The 18,867-nt window shown below is 42.0% G+C and overlaps 1 protein-coding gene across 2 annotated transcripts; it reads left to right on the top strand.

The window, feature by feature from the left end:
• Positions 1-506: 506 nt before the first annotated feature.
• map4k6 (mitogen-activated protein kinase kinase kinase kinase 6) lies at positions 507-18,292 on the top strand. 2 transcript variants are annotated; one of them, XM_061247539.1, is made up of 32 exons: positions 507-992; positions 3,910-3,967; positions 4,229-4,319; positions 4,525-4,589; positions 5,177-5,232; positions 5,522-5,569; positions 5,967-6,009; positions 6,839-6,911; positions 7,039-7,170; positions 7,255-7,317; positions 7,846-7,927; positions 8,553-8,663; positions 9,072-9,150; positions 9,898-9,956; positions 10,272-10,318; positions 10,807-10,845; positions 11,102-11,135; positions 11,305-11,425; positions 11,742-11,848; positions 12,343-12,384; positions 12,588-12,672; positions 12,759-12,838; positions 13,151-13,211; positions 13,443-13,566; positions 13,890-13,948; positions 14,033-14,136; positions 14,343-14,529; positions 14,761-14,829; positions 15,430-15,516; positions 15,865-15,935; positions 16,016-16,071; positions 16,447-18,292. In XM_061247539.1, the coding sequence occupies exons 1-32, from the start codon at positions 900-902 to the stop codon at positions 16,532-16,534; spliced, it is 2,514 nt and encodes an 837-aa protein (XP_061103523.1). In that variant the 5' UTR covers positions 507-899; the 3' UTR covers positions 16,535-18,292. The 2 variants fall into 2 exon arrangements, with proteins under 2 accessions (XP_061103523.1, XP_061103522.1); XM_061247538.1 differs by lacking the exon at positions 507-992 and adding an exon at positions 3,083-3,508.
• Positions 18,293-18,867: the final 575 nt, after the last annotated feature.

Raw genomic sequence — 18,867 nt, 5'->3', positions numbered from 1 at the left:
ACTGATCTGGAGATAATGGTTGAGTTCTAGTTTAAAAATATTACAGTCTGGACTCTCATTAGACCATTTCATTTAATGAATATGAAACCTCCAAGTAATCCAAGTAAAATCTATATATTGATTGACTATACACTCAGTGAGCACTTTATTAGGTATTTAATACACCTATTTTTTAGACTTATTAAGTCTTCTGCTGCTGTAGCCTAGCCACTTAGAGGTTTGACACATTGTGTGTTCAGAGATGCTCTTCTGCATACCACTGTTGTAATGTGTGGTTATTTGCATTACTGTCACCTTCCTGTAATAAAAACCATAATAATAGTTACTATGAGTAATTATTAGTAATGTTAATATTATTTCACTTAATCTAAGTTTGATAGGTGCATCAAGCAAAGCAGGTTCCAGCAAAACACTAGTATGTAATTAGGGGAGGAGTCCGTGTCTCCGTTCCTGGGTTTTTTAATAGACGGCTAAACAATTTGCTCACCATGAACGCAGACAAATAAGAATGCGCAGGTTACATCTGGATTTGTAGCCTACGCCCTGTGGACGTTCACACACCACCAGCGACAAGGCAAGCAATTGGCAAATATTCAGACAGAGATGGAGGCGGTTTCAAAATGTGACGCTGCGACGACTGCATGCGCTGCATGTAGCATCATACTGTATCTCATTCGGGGGACTCATTTGTAAATATTTTCTGGCTCTTGCACGTCTATAGTCTACCTTATTATACATATGTGTTATATCAGTTCAAGCTGGCCGATACATATTTGAAATCATTTAGCGTTTGGAAAGACATTGAGGAAGTTCCGACATTCGGTGGCTGTGAAACTCTGTCATACACGTATCATGACTTATAAGGCAAACATTTAAGGAAGAGATTACCTTGCGCTACCATGGATGTTATCGGGGTCTCATTCCTCAATCCCCTGGACGATTATGAACTGATCCATCGAGTTGGTAGTGGCACGTACGGTGATGTTTTCAAGGTAGGTTGATGTCTTCAAGGAGCTGTGCACCGGTTGTCACCGTTAGCCTCTGATTGAAACTTTGAAGTAGTCAGGTGTGTGCTTGCATGTTCCAATACAATAAAGATGCAATTAAATTAAATGTGATACATGTAGGCTAGATTTATGCTATGTGTTAGGTTTCTTTGTAAACCAGCGGAAATGAAGTAACCTAATTTTACCGTTATTCAATAAAATAATTGTGTCGGCTATAGCTAATGTGCTGTTGTTGGGCAACGGTGCTCATCGCTTAATCCCAGCCCAGTAGGCCTTTGATATGACATGCCCTGATTGTTTTCACTGTGTATTGCGGAAGATATAATTATTTAGCCTATATGCCGTGTTTTATGCCGAGGCACGATAAGTAGCAGAGGCACAAACAACACTGTGGTAATTGCGACCTGCTCTGAACAAACCAACGACCTAAGAATTCATTAAAAGTTGTCATAACTTGTATTCAAATTGACAAAACAAAACATTGGATTAACACACTGGCAACATGTCTGCAGTTGTATAGGCACATACGAATGTCAAAGCCATATTCCTTTATAGCTACAATAGAGTATTTTATTCTGCATCTTTTGGAAATACGTGTAATTAGGTGGGGATTAAAATGTGTGTGTGTGTGTGTGTGTGTGTGTGTGTGTGTGTGTGTGTATCTGTGTGTGAGAGAGAGAAAGAGTGAGAGAGTCTGGCAGTCTACAGTGAGATGTATGTGCGAACCTGCGGTGTCTGTCAGCATCTGCACAACATTATTATGTTCAGAGGAAACTCTGAGATTAAATAACGTTACTTGTGGGAGGTCATACCCCTGTTCCACAGTGATGTGCTTTGCCCTGAAGGTGATGGTTCTGGGGCTGTTCAAGGCTGGGGGTTGATGTGCTCACTAATATGGGTTCATTTCAATGCTCCATTGAAAGTATTTTTGGTTTAAAGGGTGTGGTTTGTGTCTGAAGAGCTTTATATGTTCTGTTCTGTATTACTGTTAATATCCTGCCCCTCCCTTCCAACTGCCATAAAGACTGACTCTGTTACAGATAATGTGAAGAATGTCATTAATACTAGGCCTACATTGAATCACCCACAGGACAGTGAAAGCTACAATTGCAACAACAACCGCCTCCATCTTTAAAATGAAATAAAATGCAAAGTATACAGTTCCTAGAAAGTATTCACACCCTTTAACTTTTTTTACAATTGTCCTGTTAAACCTTAAAATTTGAATGTATTGATGATGCATTGAAATTTTAAATCCATTTGCATTTATAATGCAAAACTATTTTGTATTCAACAACATGTTAATACTTTGTTGTTAATAGTATTATTACTAATACCTAGTCAATAAGCTTTGCACATTTTGGTATTGGACTATTTTGCCATTCTTACATGCAAATTTGCTCCAACCCTGCTGAGTTATAGAGTGTCTGTGGAAAGCAATATTCAGGTCACACCACAGATTTTCAATGTGATTTATGTCTTTCAAGTAATTATTTTGTGGTAGTTTAGAGCAGGGCAACCATTGTGATTGGCACATGAAAATGAATGGGTAATTAAGAATATCTCTCAGCTGGTTCCTGGATGTGTATTCTAAACCTGGGGGAGACATTGCAGCTCTTGAGAAATGAATTTGATCTAAAAGCTGTCACATGCTGATTGAACGCTCAGAGATGGTTACTGAGCATATTATAACAGTGTTGTTACCATTGTTTCAGTTTCATTTCTCTTGGACTCTGTCACATGTACGATTGGTGTTTGGCCTTTATTTAGTTTGTGTACATGACTGTGTGTTTGAGTGTGTGTGTGTGTGTGTGCTGCGGGGAGCCGTTTGTAACAGGAAATCCACAGACAGCATAGAGGAAGGAAGAGGTGGGCAAAACACCATAACACTTCTCAGGGTGAAGAATAGTTAAGTGGATCTTGCTTTTACATTATCTACAGTTGCCCAGAATGGAAATAGAATGGAAATTTGGAAATTTGGATGTAGCAGTCAATGCAATCAGTTATGGGACCAGTTATGTTTTTGAAGGGGCTTACATATACACAGTTCCCCTGTTCAAAAATGAACAGTCCAAGTAGTAAATTAAGCAATACATGTATATTTTGTGGACTTACTGCCTGCATGGTACAGCTTTTGCAGTTGGCTGACAGATATATCTGTCAGTTTTATCTGAGAATGTGGTCATCACAGGAAGTAACTGGAGCAGCAGAAAACAGGAAGTGAGTTCAGTCATATAGATTTTTTTTTTGTCTTTTTTTTTTCCCCCTGAGAATCTTGATCTGCTATTGGCTGTATCTATTACTATGGCAACTGGAGCAGGGCTCCTAGCTTCAGTGGCCTAATGGTATCCCTCCTCGGGCTGAGACAGGAAGAGACTGCAGTGAGGTGTTGGATTCACAAACTGCTGAAGTCAGTGGAGCTGCAAATGATGCACAGAGACTTTCCTTTTTGTAATTTCCTGGGACTGAACACAATGGCCTTGCTATGCTGGCAGTTCATGGTGAGCTGGGCAGCAGTGTAACATACTGCTACAATATATCTATTGTAAGTCCTCTATAAAAATAATATAAGTGGGGGGAAAGTTCTCACAGACCCAGATTTATGTTTACATCACGAGTAGCTCTGCATGAGCAATGACCCAGGGAAAATGAACAGACTGTAACCCCTGGAGACTGGTCTGGTCTGATCTGCATATACGGGTACTTGCTGTTTTTAGAGACAACTGTATCTGAGGGCATCTGCTGTAGCTTCCTCTTTCTGCCACCATGGAATCCACTCCTGCTACTTGCTTTTTTTTCTGTTGGCTACATTTTTAGATGTTCATGGCAAAAAAGATATATATATTTTCAAATGTTGGCCAAACATTACAGTCTGATGACATTTAATCTCTCTTCCTTGTAGGCTCGTGAAATCAAAACCTCTGTGATCGCAGCAATCAAAGTAGTGAAGCTGGATCCAGGTACTGTCTGACTTGCTTTTAGACTCAGTATCCCAGTAACCTCACGCTACTTATGCTTATATTTATATTTTTTTTTATTATTTAAATGATTTACAAAATATTCAAACTAACTAACAAACAAACTAATTACTAACTGTTAATAATCAATTATGAAAATACTCATTAGTTGCAGTTCTCATTTATATTCTTGAATGAGGAGTAGAGTCCTGTTTGCCTGTGTGATGTGTGTGAGATTGCAAAGGTGTGTGCTCCTTGTTCCAGGAGAAGATGTGACCTGTATCCAGCAGGAGATCTCCATGATGAAGGAGTGCACTCATCGGAACATTGTGGCATATTATGGCAGCTACCTCAGGTTATCTCTCTGTGGATTGGTGCACATAGATATTCAAACTTTTAAAAATAGAAACAGAAAAGTTGAAGATAAAAATATAAAGATTTGTATGCATGTGTTGTGCTTGTGTATGGTCCTGTGCATGCACAAATGCGTGTGTTTGTTTGCATGTGTGTGTGTGTGTGTGTGCGTGTGTGTGTGTGCGTATATGCATGTGTATGTACAGGAACAATAAGTTGTGGATCTGTATGGAGTACTGTGGAGGAGGGTCACTGCAGGACATCTACCATGGTAAGTTTAGTCATAAAGCCATTCTGCTGCCTGTCACTTTCCCTGTGTACACAGTGTGTGTGTGTGTGTGTGCGTGGACATATGTGCGTGCACTCAGCATCATTTCTTCCTGCCTCTTTGTGATATCAATACCATGTCAGTTGCCTTAACAGTCTTCCTGATGTTTTCTCTGTTCTACTGTTACATTGATCTTCCTATTAACTACATTCTGTCTTAATTATGCTCTGAATCCGTTGCTAAATCTATGTTTGTCCATTGGGCAGACACCTGTATCCACTGTTTAATTACTACGGACATGTATTGATGAATCAGTTGTATTTGATTAATCCTTTCAAAGTTGTGTGTTCTGGACTGTGGAGCTGGTGTTCAGTCCTGCCGTGGCAGTATTGGCATTAAGTGATACTTCTCTTGTGTTCGTGTTCAGTCAAACTGTGGAGTGGTGTTGGTGTTTAGTCATTCTGTGCTGTTGTACTGATGTCCAGTCACTCCATGCTATGGTACTGGTGCTCAGTGATTCTTTGTTGTTGCAGTAATGTTCGGTTATACTGTGCTATGGTTCATTCTCACCGCTGTGCTTTTTCCTGTAGTGACAGGCCCACTGAAGGAGAAGCAGATTGCTTTCATCTGTCGGGAAACACTCCAGGTAGGATCATGCAGGGGAGCTGCTCATTGTGTGAAAAGGTTACTTCATTTCTGTTTATTATTTTTCTGTGTTTAAATATGATAAAAGTGATCGGTAATTTTTATCAGAACAACAGAAGGAATTGAGTATTTCAGACTCAAGTCCTGTTTTCTTGCTGTTTCACTAAGATCGCTGGTTTTAACACCATGTCCAAAGTGGAGAGTCTTCGTGCTTCTTGCTGTGTCTGTTTAAAGGGATGTTTCGTTTGGATACAGAATGTGCAGTTTCTTCTCTGACTCTGTATTTACAGGGTTTGCATCATCTGCATCAAAGTGGAAAAATGCACAGAGACATTAAGGTAAGGCACAGTAGCCAGCTATCTGTGAGAGATCCCAGTGAGCAGAAGCCAGACTCTCGATGTCTCGAGGGGTAGAACTTTAACATGGGAGATGTTTTGAGATCAACAAACTGGGTTGACTCTAATATAGCTCAGGTTTTACCCAGACATAGCCTGGCTTTATCATAGTTGTCTAGAAAAAATTAAGTTTTCATCCAAATGTAGCCTGGGTTTCACCAACAACGAAGTTAGTTAGTTCACTGTGAGTAGTTAGGTAAGGTGCTGTCCAGCTTCCTGTGATATAAATTGCGCATTACGGCATGTTATATTGTGAAATACTTGGAGAGTTTTCTTGTTTGTTGGAGTTTCTGGTCCAATTCTGTAGTAAAGCCCTGATGTAACATTGTGTTCCTGACAGGGTGCCAACATCCTTCTGACCGAGCAGGGAGATGTGAAATTGGGTAAGTGAACGTTCACCTTCCTTTCTGAGTACACACTCACTCATTCTAGGGCACTCTGAGATGAACCTATTGCAACAGGATCTCAGCCCTCAACAGCAGCTGCCAGGAAAGTGTTTATGAAGTACTTCTTTGTGAATCAACATGTACCTGTAACCTCATACAGTGATTGGGCATTATTGATTTAAAATGAGCTCGCCCTCTCTCTCTCTCTCTCTCTCTCTCTCTCTCATAATGTCACTGCTATCTTCTGCTCCTACATTATGTCAACAGTCATTTCTACACAGAGCATTTATTTTGCCTGTAAGTGTTTAGCAATATGTATAAAATCTTAATATTGAAGGCCCAGTGATTTACTTTTATTCAGATGTCATGGCACATTTTCATGAAGAAATCAAGTTAAAGTGGTCCATTGGTGTGGCTAAGGTTAATCACTGTGTGCAGGACTTGGAAAATGGCATCATGTGATATTCTTAAAGGCCAAAAGCTTTTTTAATCAGAAATGGGGACACATTTAGAAACATTTCTTAAAGAAAGTATTGGAAAGTCTAAAATCAATCTCATCCTTTGAAAGAGACACACACATATTACATATACAGAGTGGGCTTATATTTTTCAAAAGATTGTGTTCTTTTAATTGTGGCATTGTTTAGCAAACAAATGATTATCTAGCTGTAGTTTGTCTGTGTACTCAGAGAGAATGTTCAGAACTGTGCCCTTATATGCCCTGCCTTTTGAGGTCAGTTACATCTCCAATCACAGAATCAAGTCTTTCTCATCTTTCATTTTGCTGATAGTGTTTACCCCCCCCCTGTGTGTCTCTCTCTCTCAGCTGATTTTGGTGTGGCGGCTGAGATTGATGCCTCTCTGGCAAAGAGAAAGTCTTTTATCGGAACTCCTTACTGGTGAGAGTGGCTAAAATAAGTGAGACTAGAACCGAAGTCCTACTACTCTTTTTGCTTAACTGTAGAACATGGTCTCAGCCAAAGAGCATCCAGGATTGAAACAGCCCGTGTTATAATACGGTTTCAGGATGGCTCCTGAGGTGGCGGCCGTGGAGAAGAAGGGAGGATATAACCAGCTGTGTGACATCTGGGCCGTGGGCATCACGGCCATCGAGCTGGCTGAGCTGCAGCCTCCCATGTTTGACCTGCACCCAATGAAGTGAGCATGGCCTCTGGATACTGCCGTGCCAGCTCCTGATTGGACCCCACCCTCCCACCTAAAACCACTTTGAATCTGTTCCAGAGCCCTGAGGTTGATGACAAAGAGCAGCTTCCAGCCTCCAAAGCTGAAGGACAAACCCAAGTGGTGAGACCTATAGTGATTCAGCTTCAGTAATAGAGACAGTAGGGTCTTTGAAATGTATACAGTCAATATGGCTCATTGTCAGCATAGGTCACTGATTACCAGGATTGATGAGAAATGTAAATTGACATGAAATGTTGTGCTTGAGGAGTAAACCACCATGTAAGATCTATGACTGTGCCCACAATTGGCAGAATGTTTTTTGTTGTATTTCTCACTTGAGGATAATTGTGATTTCCTGTCTTTGAACAGGTATATGCGTTTGTTCCATCACGTTCTGTTTGATTTGTATTGGAGTTAATGTGTCTGTTCTGTTTGCACTGTTTTAGTTTTCTAGGTTGTTTTCGAGCAGCAAAGCTACTGATTTTACTGTAAATAGATAATATAAATAGACAATAAAGAAATATAATTCTTTGTTTTTTGTTGAGGTTTGAGTCAGTGGCCTTACAGCCAGTAACAGTGATCTGTGTGTCAGGAACATGGTGAATGTGTGGTGTTAATGTCGTTCTCTTTATTCTTTTACATATGCAGGTCAGCAGACTTCCACGGCTTTGTAAAGATGTCTCTCAACAAAAACCCTCGCAAGAGACCTACTGCAGAAAAGCTTTTGCAGGTAAATTGGTCATAAAATCACCCGTACACATTGAGTGTACATAGGGCCCTATGGTGTCATGGGGAGACTAAGATGGTCGATTCTCATCCAACATTCAAATCTCCCTGTGTGGCCAGGGTGTCGCTTTCTTGTCATGGCATTTCCTGCACTGTGATCTCTGTCTGAAATCCTCTCTGTCTTCCCCCATCCGAATAAAATGGGAGAAATACATAACTATCTGCGACTGTCCACTGTAAATGAATTTAAAAGAGAAATGTTTAACACAATCAGTGCCACGATGTCAAAGACAACAAAAAGCTGATTAATTTGACTATAATTCAGTTCTTATTTGTTGGTTTACAGTCATAATTGTTTTTCAAGCAGAAGCCGAGCTCTACTGTTGGATGTAGTACGACATTCATGCATTCATACACCCTACCTAAAAATGCTGAAACATTAGGGCAGGTCAACTTACATTTGTTTAAATTGGCATAAAGACTTCAGTTGAAAGAGGCAGTTCATATGGAAACTGTAGCTACAGCACATGTCATTTTAGAGCTTGTAACATTTCAGACTGTTAATATACGGTTCTCTTTGTCCTTTATAAATCATTGGTGCTGCCCTCCGGTGGCCCCTGCTGTCACAGCACCCCTTCATGATCCAGCTGTTAACTCGAGCCCAAGCCATTGAGCTGCTGGACATGGCAAGAAACCCTGACCTCCAGCCCGCACTCACCATGGACGAGAGCGATCTGGATGTAAGTGTTCTCTCCTATGCCCCCACCCCCCACATAACACACACACACACACACATGCATGCTCACACGCACACGCCCACACACGCACGCACACCCACACGTGCACACACATGCATGTCCGCACACCCACACACACGCACACACATGCACACACACGTGCACACCCTCATGTACACACGCACACACAGACACCCACACACGTGCACACACATGCACACACACGCACACACAGATAGACACACACACACTGGTGTCTCCCACACTCACACCTGTTTCCCACTTGCATCTGTCTCACACACACACTTCCATATTGCACAAGCTTATAAGTGTGAATCTCTGACATGCACCCATGTCTTGAAATCACATGTAATAACATTGGATTTGTGTGTATGTCTGTTTGTGTTACAGATTTGTGATGCGTTTCCTGATAAGATCCAGTCTTTGGGAAGACACCTTCGAGCAGAAAGAACCCTTTCAGAGGAGCAGTGTGAGTTTATAATTAATGGAGAACAAGCATTATTATAATAATTATTATTATGATTTTTTTAAATGTTTATTTATTTATTTATTTGTTATTATTTTTTATTTATTTTATTGCAATTGAATTGCTTTTATATCTTCTGACCAGGGCAGTACTTTCAGTTTTTTCAGGTCTTATGTCAGAGACATTTATAGATTTTGCTTGTCTGCGGGAGGCTTCTGTGCGGTGCTTTAATCTGCCGGAGCCTTTCATTCACGCAGGGTGTCCTGGAAAAGCCAGACGACCCACTAAGAGCCGTTTCATAAACCGGATAGCCTACCGGGAGCAGATGCTTTGATTTGTCCTCTGCCTGTTAATAATGTAATGAATGAGAGGTGCTAGTCAGAAGGAGGCCATTTTGTAAAAGTAGCTTTAAAAACTAAACGGTTTATGGTGTTTTAGGACATGCATGAATATGAATAAGCCCACATCCTCACAGCGGGTATTTGGGTTCACTGAGGTTGTGTAGCTGATTGGCAGGGGAAAGCCTATGACAGCACCAGATCAGTTTCAAACAGGCATATGGCAGATAGGTTCAAGTAAGCAGGAGAGGGTGGAGGGAAAAAGATAGATCTGTATTCTCAGTTGATTTTTAGACCCTTTTCTACCCAGCCAGTTGGAAGCCTCTTGATTTTTTTTTGCTTTTGTCACCCGTATATTTCCCACATTGTGAATGTGCTGAGTATCGTTAATGTCCTCCCCTCTGTCCCTCAGTCAACCGCGTGAAGTTCGGACCTCCGATGAGGAAGGAGACGGACCCCTGGCCTGATCTGGTGTGTGTGTTTAGTCTCTCCGCTGGAAACGAGCACAAACTAATTTAGCCGTCTTATGTTTTAAGGTCTAACTATGTTTAAACTATGAAATATCAGCGTGATCATTGAGTAGCCCACCGCCATTTCAATTTGAATGTCTCACAAGTGTAACACAAACTTTTCCATTCAGTCCCTACTCAATGTAGAGCTTTTTATTTAAGATTGAATTTCTGCAGACTACATACAGTGGTATTAAAATGTTTACCTTCTATAAAAACTATATAATAATTTATACTTAACATTATAGTAACATTTCTTTTTTTTTCTTTTTTTCAGGGCTCTTATGATGATTGGAGTATCTCAGGGGATGAACAAAGTTCTCCGTAAGCCATATTCTTAAATAATTAATGTTGATGAAATCCTGTACATACACACAGGATGTACAGGATGTACATAGTTCATATGTAACTATGTACTGTTATATTCAGAAGAGTGTATGCTCAGTATTAATACAAGTGTTTTTGGCTTTGCATTATTAATATGCATAAGAGTGCATGAGTGTACATTTCTGGGTGGCTTGGCAGCATTCAGGGAATTGTTTTAGTTTGTCATGAGCAGAGTGGCGCTGTGTTTAGCAGGTGGCGTGTGAAGTTAGCCTGTGTTCTTAAAACTGGATTGTCAGTTAATCACAGGCCTGTTTCTGACACAATGGTGTCAATGGCACCAGATTATACTGATGAGGGGATGAACCCCGTAAGAGGAGAAACTGCCGTGTGCTGTCAATCAGTGCCTCAGAAGAATGACTGAATACCTGCCCTGATTTGCACAGCTAATTATTGAGCATAATTTAGATCAACTCTTTCTGATGCAGGAGTCTACTGGAGTGTGTGGAGGAGGCCTTAATGGAGAGGTGAGCCTGCGAGAATGTACATGTGTGTGTACTGTGAGTGCCGTGTGTGTGTGTGTGTGTGTGTGTGTATTTGAATGTGTGTGCTCATGCTTGTGATTGTGCCAGCATATGGGCATGTTAGTGCACATGGGTGAGTATAGGTGTATCCACATTCATTTTACATTTCACCGAAAGGGAACACATTTTACACAGCCAGAGGAATGAAACATTTAATTAAACATTCGAATGAAACTTTTTTTTGTTGTCTTCCTTCCAGGAGCCTGACCATAAAGAGGGCCCCCGCGGCAGCGGTAAGGGACAGATTTGCGTTTCTTGCTGACTGTTCACTCGGCATCAGTTCAGCAGTCAAAAACAAACACTCTTACACTATTACTCTGCTTTCTAAATGATTACTACAACTTTATTAAACATGATTGATGCTTATTGGCATACATGGCTCATTTATGGCCTTCATTTCAGCACAGCCCAGTAGAGGAGGAGGATAAATCTGGGACAGTGAGGCGGTGTGTGGGGGGCAGTGTCCCCTCCCCTCCCTCCCTGGAAGACAGTCACCCACCCACCCCATCCAGTTCTACTGCAGGTACTACAAATGTACACAGACACGTATATGCTATTCATCCATGTAATCTGTGACCCCCATTTGGGTTCTTTTCTAGGTAGTGTGAGGTACCACGAACCTAAAAACCAGTGGCTATATGTTTTAGCAGCTTGGAAACTCATTTTAAGTATAATCAGCTTTTAAAAATGTAATGAAAATGGTGTGTCCGTGTGTGACATACAGGCTGACCACATGTGGTTAAACTATGATGCAGTGATCACTTCATTGTACATTGCTCTGGATAAGAGCATCTGCTAAATGCCTGTAATGTAATGTAATGATCACTGTGCTCCTGCAGGGGGCGTGGTACATGAGGAGCAGTGGCCTGGGGTGAGCTCGCTCCCTTCCCAAGTCCCACCACTCTCTCCTGAGTGGAGCACACTGAGGAGACAGGCTAAGGACTCTGTGAGTGGCTGTCTGTTTGACTTCCTGGAATGATTGACTCAGTAAAACTGATTCAGTTCATACACATGCTGGGCCTAAATGACCCTCCAACCCAACCATATCCCCAACCATAACACCAAATCATTTTTATCATATTTCCATGTGCACATATTATTTACTCATTGTTCATTCAAGGATATTGGACCCTAAAGTACATTCTATTCGTGTTTTTTATTTTGTTTTAATATTTCTACCCACCACATACACAATGAATGACTATTTTAATACCTAACAATACTATTTCACTGTCATATTTTATTATTTATGTTTTCAGTTAGTTTTATGTTTTAATCCGCCTCTGTGAATCAGTGTCAACCTGATGTCTGTATCCCCAACTGTAACTTTTAAATATCCCTGTCCATACAGTATATTGTGTAAATGTACAAATTCGTTACAAAAATAAGAACTGATTTGGGATGGCTCTGTGATTCACTCTGAGTTTTTTTCTGTGTCAGGGAGCTGAGTGCCATGGACTACCGCGAACCCCCAAAGTACATGTAAGCACGGACTGGCTGAAGCTGTAATCCATTTAGGGAACCTGGAAGAAGGAAAGAAATCATTAAAATCCATACAATTACAAGAGGCTTGCAGCACCTTTAGTGCCTGGCACCCTCATAAAAAAACTACAACAAACAAGGTACCTACTTACTTGCACTAGTTACTACTTACCTGCCCGCTGAATATCAGAAATGTTTTCCAGATGGGAGCCTGTTTCTCCAAGGTGTTTAACGGCTGTCCTCTGAAGAACCATGCTGCAGTTTCCTGGGTCTGGCCAAAAACGCGAGGTGAGGTCAGGCCCCCTCTGCAGCAGAAGCACTCACAAGAATTTAGCTCTCGCAAGAAAAACCCTGAAATGTCCATCTCCCTACAGACCAGCACCTCATCATAGGAGCAGAGGAGGGCGTCTATACCCTCAACCTCAACGAGCTTCATGAAGACACCATGGAGAAGGTACAGAAACAGGACTATACCATTACACTTAGAGCTGAGACAGGACTATACCATTACCGGGGGTGGACCAATCATGAAACCAACTTGTCGCCTGGGTTACTAAACAGACAGAGTTGATAGCATAGCCTAGCATTTGGAGCAGCACAGTTTGGGTTTTTCCACCCAAGATTACTTTCAGAGTAGTGGGAGGACCAAACCATTGTATATTGGGCGTATAATTAGGGTTATCTTAGGTTATATGTATTTCAGCAGTAGGGAAATATGAATTATATTTATTAAATGTCTGATGCCTCTGCTCCCTTCTCCTTTCAGCTGCTCCCACAAAGGTGCACCTGGCTGTACGTCATGAACAATGTCCTCATGTCTGTCTCAGGTAGGGCCACCTCTCCCTTCTGGTTCAGGACCAACATTACTGGTAAACACTTCTTTAACTGTTTCTGCTGATCTGTGCTCTTCCTGTATGCCTGTTCCTATCCATCGTCTATCTGTGTTGTATTTATATTCCTGTTCCTGTCCATCTTCCATCCGTGCTCTCCTTATATTCCTCTTCCTGTCCATCTTCTCTCTATGCTCTTCTTATATGCCTGTTTCTGTGTGTTCTCAGGGAAGTCCTCCCAGCTGTGCTCCCACAGCCTTCCAGAGCTGTTCAACCAGCGTAGACAACTGCAGAAGAAGCAGGGCCACCTGTCCATCAGCACCAATCGGCTGTCAGGGAGGATCAACCCCAGGTACGAGGCTCCACCCGCTGCAGCTCTGAAACCATGGCAACCTTCTGTCCTCAGTGCTGCTCATGGAGAGAGTTTTACCTACAGTGGGTATTCACATAACTGTAATATGTTAAATTATCCTATGGAAAATATTTATCATTTTAGAGCATACTTTGTGGTATGGTATTTTAAGTGATGAGTAGGGTCACCATTTTTTAAAGCATGTGACCCATGGGGTTCCATATCACATCATTAGAAATCACAAGCCTAATTACAGCATTCATTTTGCTCTTGAAGGTAATTCATAAACAATCTGAGAGCAGACTGTGTTTGACTTTTAACAGGAAGTTTGCCATTTCCGTGAAGATCCCTGACACCAAAGGATGCCGCAGGTGCAGCGTGGGTAAGAAATGCTTACCACATGCTCAAACACTGCAGTCTGTGTAGTGAGTACATACTGTGTAGACTGTTCTTCTCTTCCTTTTAGTTCGTAACCCCTACACTGACAGTACCTTCCTGTGTGGGGCTGTGCCTTCTGGTCTTGTCCTGCTGCTCTGGTATGAGCCCATGCAGAAGTTCATGCAGCTCAAAGTGAGTTCCATAATGCTGGCTTAATAACGTGGCTAATCTAGCCATCTTTAGTTTTTTTTTCTTTCTTTTTTGGTCTTAGTTCCCCAATTACATGTCTCACACTTGTCACACTTTCAGTATATTATTATAACCCTGCCACCCACTTTCTGTCTCTTCATCTTCCTCTCTCACTCCCCCACTCGCTCTCGTTACCGCTTGGTCTCTAGCACATAGCGGTTAGCCTCCCAGAACCCCTCCCCATCTTTGAGCTGCTGGTTCGAGAGACAGACGAGCTGCCCCAGGTGTGTGTGGGAGTGAGGGAGTGTGCCTCAGGGCAGGCAAGTCTGCTCTCCAATCACAAGCTGGAGTTTGACATCATATCTCTGACCTCTGACACAGCCAGCACCCCCCCAGGTACCACCACTACTGCCGCTGTTGAGTTTCCTTTTGTTGCTCTTGTTAGTGTTGTTGTTGCTGATGCTGCTTTTGCCATTTTTTTTGTTGTTGCCGGTGTTGTCAGTGTTGCGGTTTTGCTGTTGCTATTGTCGCTGTTGGTGGTGTCAGCGTTGGTGTTGTTATCTGTTATCAAGGAGCAGGGCCAGTGGCTGTGAGCGTACAGGTGCCTCACCTTCTTTGTGTTCGTAGATATGTCGTCCCTGAAAGCTGTACAGGTGACGCAGCTGGATAGAGACACGGTCCTCATCACACTGGAGAGTGAGTCTCCCTCCTTATTGATCTTCCCACTATTGACTGCTTTGGGTTTTTCATTTCATGGTGAATCACATTAAATCTAATTTAGATGGTCAATATACACATTTCACCACAAAATAAAAGTGAATATTCTCTTGAAGCGTCACTGTATCTCAATGAAAATAACACTAAAAAACACTGATTCACACATTTTAAGCATATACATATATGTAAACCTATTAAGCCTGCCCTAATATAAATTTTGACATTTGATCTTTATATATATATATATAAAGCTAAAAATACAAAATGAATGCTGCTGGGTGGCTCATTCAGATGAGACAAAATACAAAATAATGGATTTATTTTCTTTATGAAATAAAATACAATAATGACAAATGATTTAACAGGTATGTGGGTCAAAGAAACATGTTATTTACATTACAGCATAGAATCATATGGAAGAATAATTCTTTTCTGAATAAAGATGCAATCAAACTTTCCTCTGAAAATGTAATTTAATGCACATTGTTCGTGAGATGTGTGTAATTTACACCCTGGGTGTATGTGACATTCTGTGTGTATACTACATGAGTGTTCTGTTGCTTACCTCCTCCTCTTCAGAGACTGTTAAGGTCGTGACCTTGCAGGGACTGCCATGCAGAGACATGACCTCTGACCTGACCTTTGACTTTGCCATTGAGACTCTGGGTGAGAAAACAAGCCATCCCCGTAAAACATTTTACATAGTGCAGTGTGCACTGCACACCTAAGAGGAGCTCAGCTGTTGAAATAATTCCTTGATGGTTTTATTGTATATTAATTAGCCAAGGAGATTTTTGGGGTTTGTGTGTAAAGGTGTAAGCATAAAAATTAGAAGTGTCTGTCCAAATCAAAGGGGTGCAGAAACTACATATTGCCACTAGAGGGAGAGGTTGTGTCTGAGGGGGAGGGCTTGCTATCTGACATATCAGAGGCAACTAGCTGGCCATGAAAAGGAAATATAACGTTAAGGCAAATCTGGGGAACAATAATGTGTTTTTTTTTTTTTTTGTGCAGTCTGTCTACAGGACAGCGTACTGGCATTCTGGAAGCATGGTCTTGTAGGGCGGAGTCTGCACAATAATGAGGTAACCTCTGTTGGGGGGTTTGGGTGTGGTCATTTCTCACTGTCGTTGGTGCATGACTGAGGCCTGTGTCGTCTCTGCAGGTCACTCAGGAGATCACAGACGAGAGCCGCATTTTCCACGTCCTGGGAACCCACAGGCATGTAAATGTAGAGACAGTGCTCATTAGGTCATGTGATTCCTCCTATTCAACCAATCATAACTGTCTCAATGTAGTGTGATGCCATTCATAACCCGTTGTAGTTATAGTATACTCTACTTGCCAATCTGCTTATTGTGGCTGCCATTTTATTAATGAGTAAAAATGTGAACATTTTGTGCAATTTCCACTTTTTTTTAAACTGCATTGTCACCAGTGTGTCAACTGTGAATTGCCTGTTTAATGTGTTTAATGTGACCTCTTTGGATTTTTGCTCCGACCATGAATGCATCCTTGGTGCTGCCTGAGGCTCTGTGCTGCAGGGAAATGTAGTTTTCATCTGACACATCCTGGTGGGACCTCACTGTGTTTCAGGGACATCATCCTGCAGAGTACTCCCACGGAGAACCCCACCGCCCCCAGCAACCTGTACATCCTGACGGGCCACGAGAGCAGCTGCTGATTCCCATCACATGATCCCATTCCCTTAGAAATGGCCCACCGCATGAGACCTGTGATAGGACAGCAACAACCACAGCTTGAGACCCGATAGGACAACACACTGAGTCCTCTGATGGGACTACAGCACATCAAGACCTGCAATAAGACAGTGACCAAAACACTCTAAGACCTATGATAGGAGGACAACGCTCCTGTGATAGATGTTCTCAGTCTACATGTGCACATACAGTACATACTTATACACTTACAGGTGTGCATCAATAGGTTACATACTCACACACATGCATACATATATTAGAACATTCATACATCTGTATTGCATAGACCTACATATAGATGCACACACAGACATGTGTGCACACACATTTAAACAGCATACATGTATACAAGCATGTCTCTCCATATACAAGCAATCCTGGTCAGGCCTGGGGGGGCAGGAATATACCCTGGACAGGGCACTGATCCATCACAGAGCTGACACACCATTCCCTCACACGCTCATACCCACAATGTAGAGTCTCTAGTTAGCCTGCGTGTCTTTGGACTGTGGGAGGAAACCGGAGTACCCAGCGGAAACCCACGCAGACACAGGGAGAACATGCAGACCCTCTTACTGTGAGGCTACAGTGCTATTCACTGCACCACTGTGCACCCACTGCCAAATGCACACAAGAATTTTACTGCATACACGTAGTGTGTCATCACTGCATACTGAACTGGTCCCCTGCTTTTACACTGTGTAATGGGACCAAGTTTTGGAGTATGAACTTACTCCCTGCTGCACACAGAAGTCATAAGCAATCAAATGACCAGCACAGTGATAACATACAATGAATTGACAAGCGCAATGATAACATACAATCAAAAGACCAGTACAGGGATAACACACTATCAAAGGACAAGTACAATGATAACAATCAATTGACCAGGACAAAAATTGTACACAATCATGTGGCCAGGGCAGTGACTACATATGATCACCCGAGCAGCATGGTTATTCTGAAGGATCACCTGACTGGCACAACCTGTTACAAGGCAGAATGTTTTACAATAATATCAAGCAACATAAATAAACAATGCCAATCTGAGTATGTGTTCCCACAAAGCAGTCTAATTAAATTATTATAATTTTTTTTTTTTTTAAGATATTTTTTAGGCCTTTTTCAGCTTTATTGGACAGTATATAGAGACAGGAAGAATGGGGGCGAGAGAGAGGGAAAGACAAATTGTCAGACGGTCGGATTCGAACCGTTGACGTCACGCGTCACAATGAGCATGCGGTCAGTGCTCTGCAGGCTGCACCACCGAGACACCAGTCTAATTAAATTATAATATGAATTGTATTTGTTGTGACTGCCCAGAAAGTCTCAAGGAAGAGCCACCCAAACAAATAGCCTTAACAGTAGCAGGGTGAATATTACACAAATCTAACTGAACAGGTTGTACAATCCTGTTGTACATTCACCAAACCAGCACAACCGTTACACTTGTACTTAACCAGGTGATAGAACAAACGGGTAGAATGCTCTATAGTCTCAGATGAGACGTTGCTGTGGACTCAGGGTCATCAGGTTCATCAGGTGTGGGAACTTTTCTGTGATCCAGCAGATGAGAATATCAGATCCTCATTTTCTTATCGCATGGAAAACAATACTGTGAAATCTTTAGCTAAATATTTTGCTACAGTTTTTTTTTTTTCAATATCACACTCTGTCAATGTCAGTTTTTAATGTGCTGTAAAATAAAAAATAAAACTGAATTAACTGTGATCATCATCTGCTTTATATTATGATGGAAATTAAATGAGAAAAATCATAGCCAGCCAACGGTCCTAGCTATGGGGTATGTGGCAGTTGCCCAATGACTAACCTGCATTGGTTAGCAGGCTTGAGGCAGGAGGCCACCCAGCTTCTAGCCAATTAGCCAGAGGTGCTCAGCAGAGCCCTTCACCCCAGCCAATCGGTGGGCAGGAACTCTACCCTGTGACCGGTTGACTACAGTTTTGATGGGAGAAGCAACTGGAGGGGAAATCTGCTGGAGGAGCATCTGTGTGTGTGTGTGTCCCCTGAAGGTGAGGCACTCCAGGTGCTGTTATAGCTGAATGCCCACTGTCATTTGATGGTGGTGCAGTGCTGGAGTGGCAGTTTGGTGAAGAAATATCCACCATGCAGAGACGCTGCATCACTGTGTGCTGTGCCCAGGAGAGAAGCTGGTACTGTTCACCGTCAATATGCAGTGCCTCATCCAGCACTCCAACATGAGACAGCCTGGCCCTTGATGCCTTCCTGTATGGCATGCCTTCCCAACTCTGGCAGCAGGCCCATATGTCATGCC

Source organism: Conger conger, chromosome 7, assembly GCF_963514075.1.
Source record: "Conger conger chromosome 7, fConCon1.1, whole genome shotgun sequence".
Classification (NCBI taxonomy): domain Eukaryota; kingdom Metazoa; phylum Chordata; class Actinopteri; order Anguilliformes; family Congridae; genus Conger; species Conger conger.
The sequence above is the reverse complement of the archived record's forward strand: the minus strand, read 5'-3'. Positions and strand labels throughout refer to the sequence as shown.

What these genes read in the sequence shown, in the direction of transcription:
- map4k6 (XM_061247538.1), top strand. Translation starts at nt 3,350, where the DNA reads ATGGTATCCCTCCTCGGGCTGAGACAGGAAGAGACTGCAGTGAGGTGT. An exon ending in TGGACGAGAGCGATCTGGAT is followed by an intron (nt 8,664 to 9,071) that starts GTAAGTGTTCTC and finishes TTTGTGTTACAG; the next exon opens with ATTTGTGATGCGTTTCCTGA. An exon ending in CTTTGCCATTGAGACTCTGG is followed by an intron (nt 15,517 to 15,864) that starts GTGAGAAAACAA and finishes TTTTTTGTGCAG; the next exon opens with TCTGTCTACAGGACAGCGTA.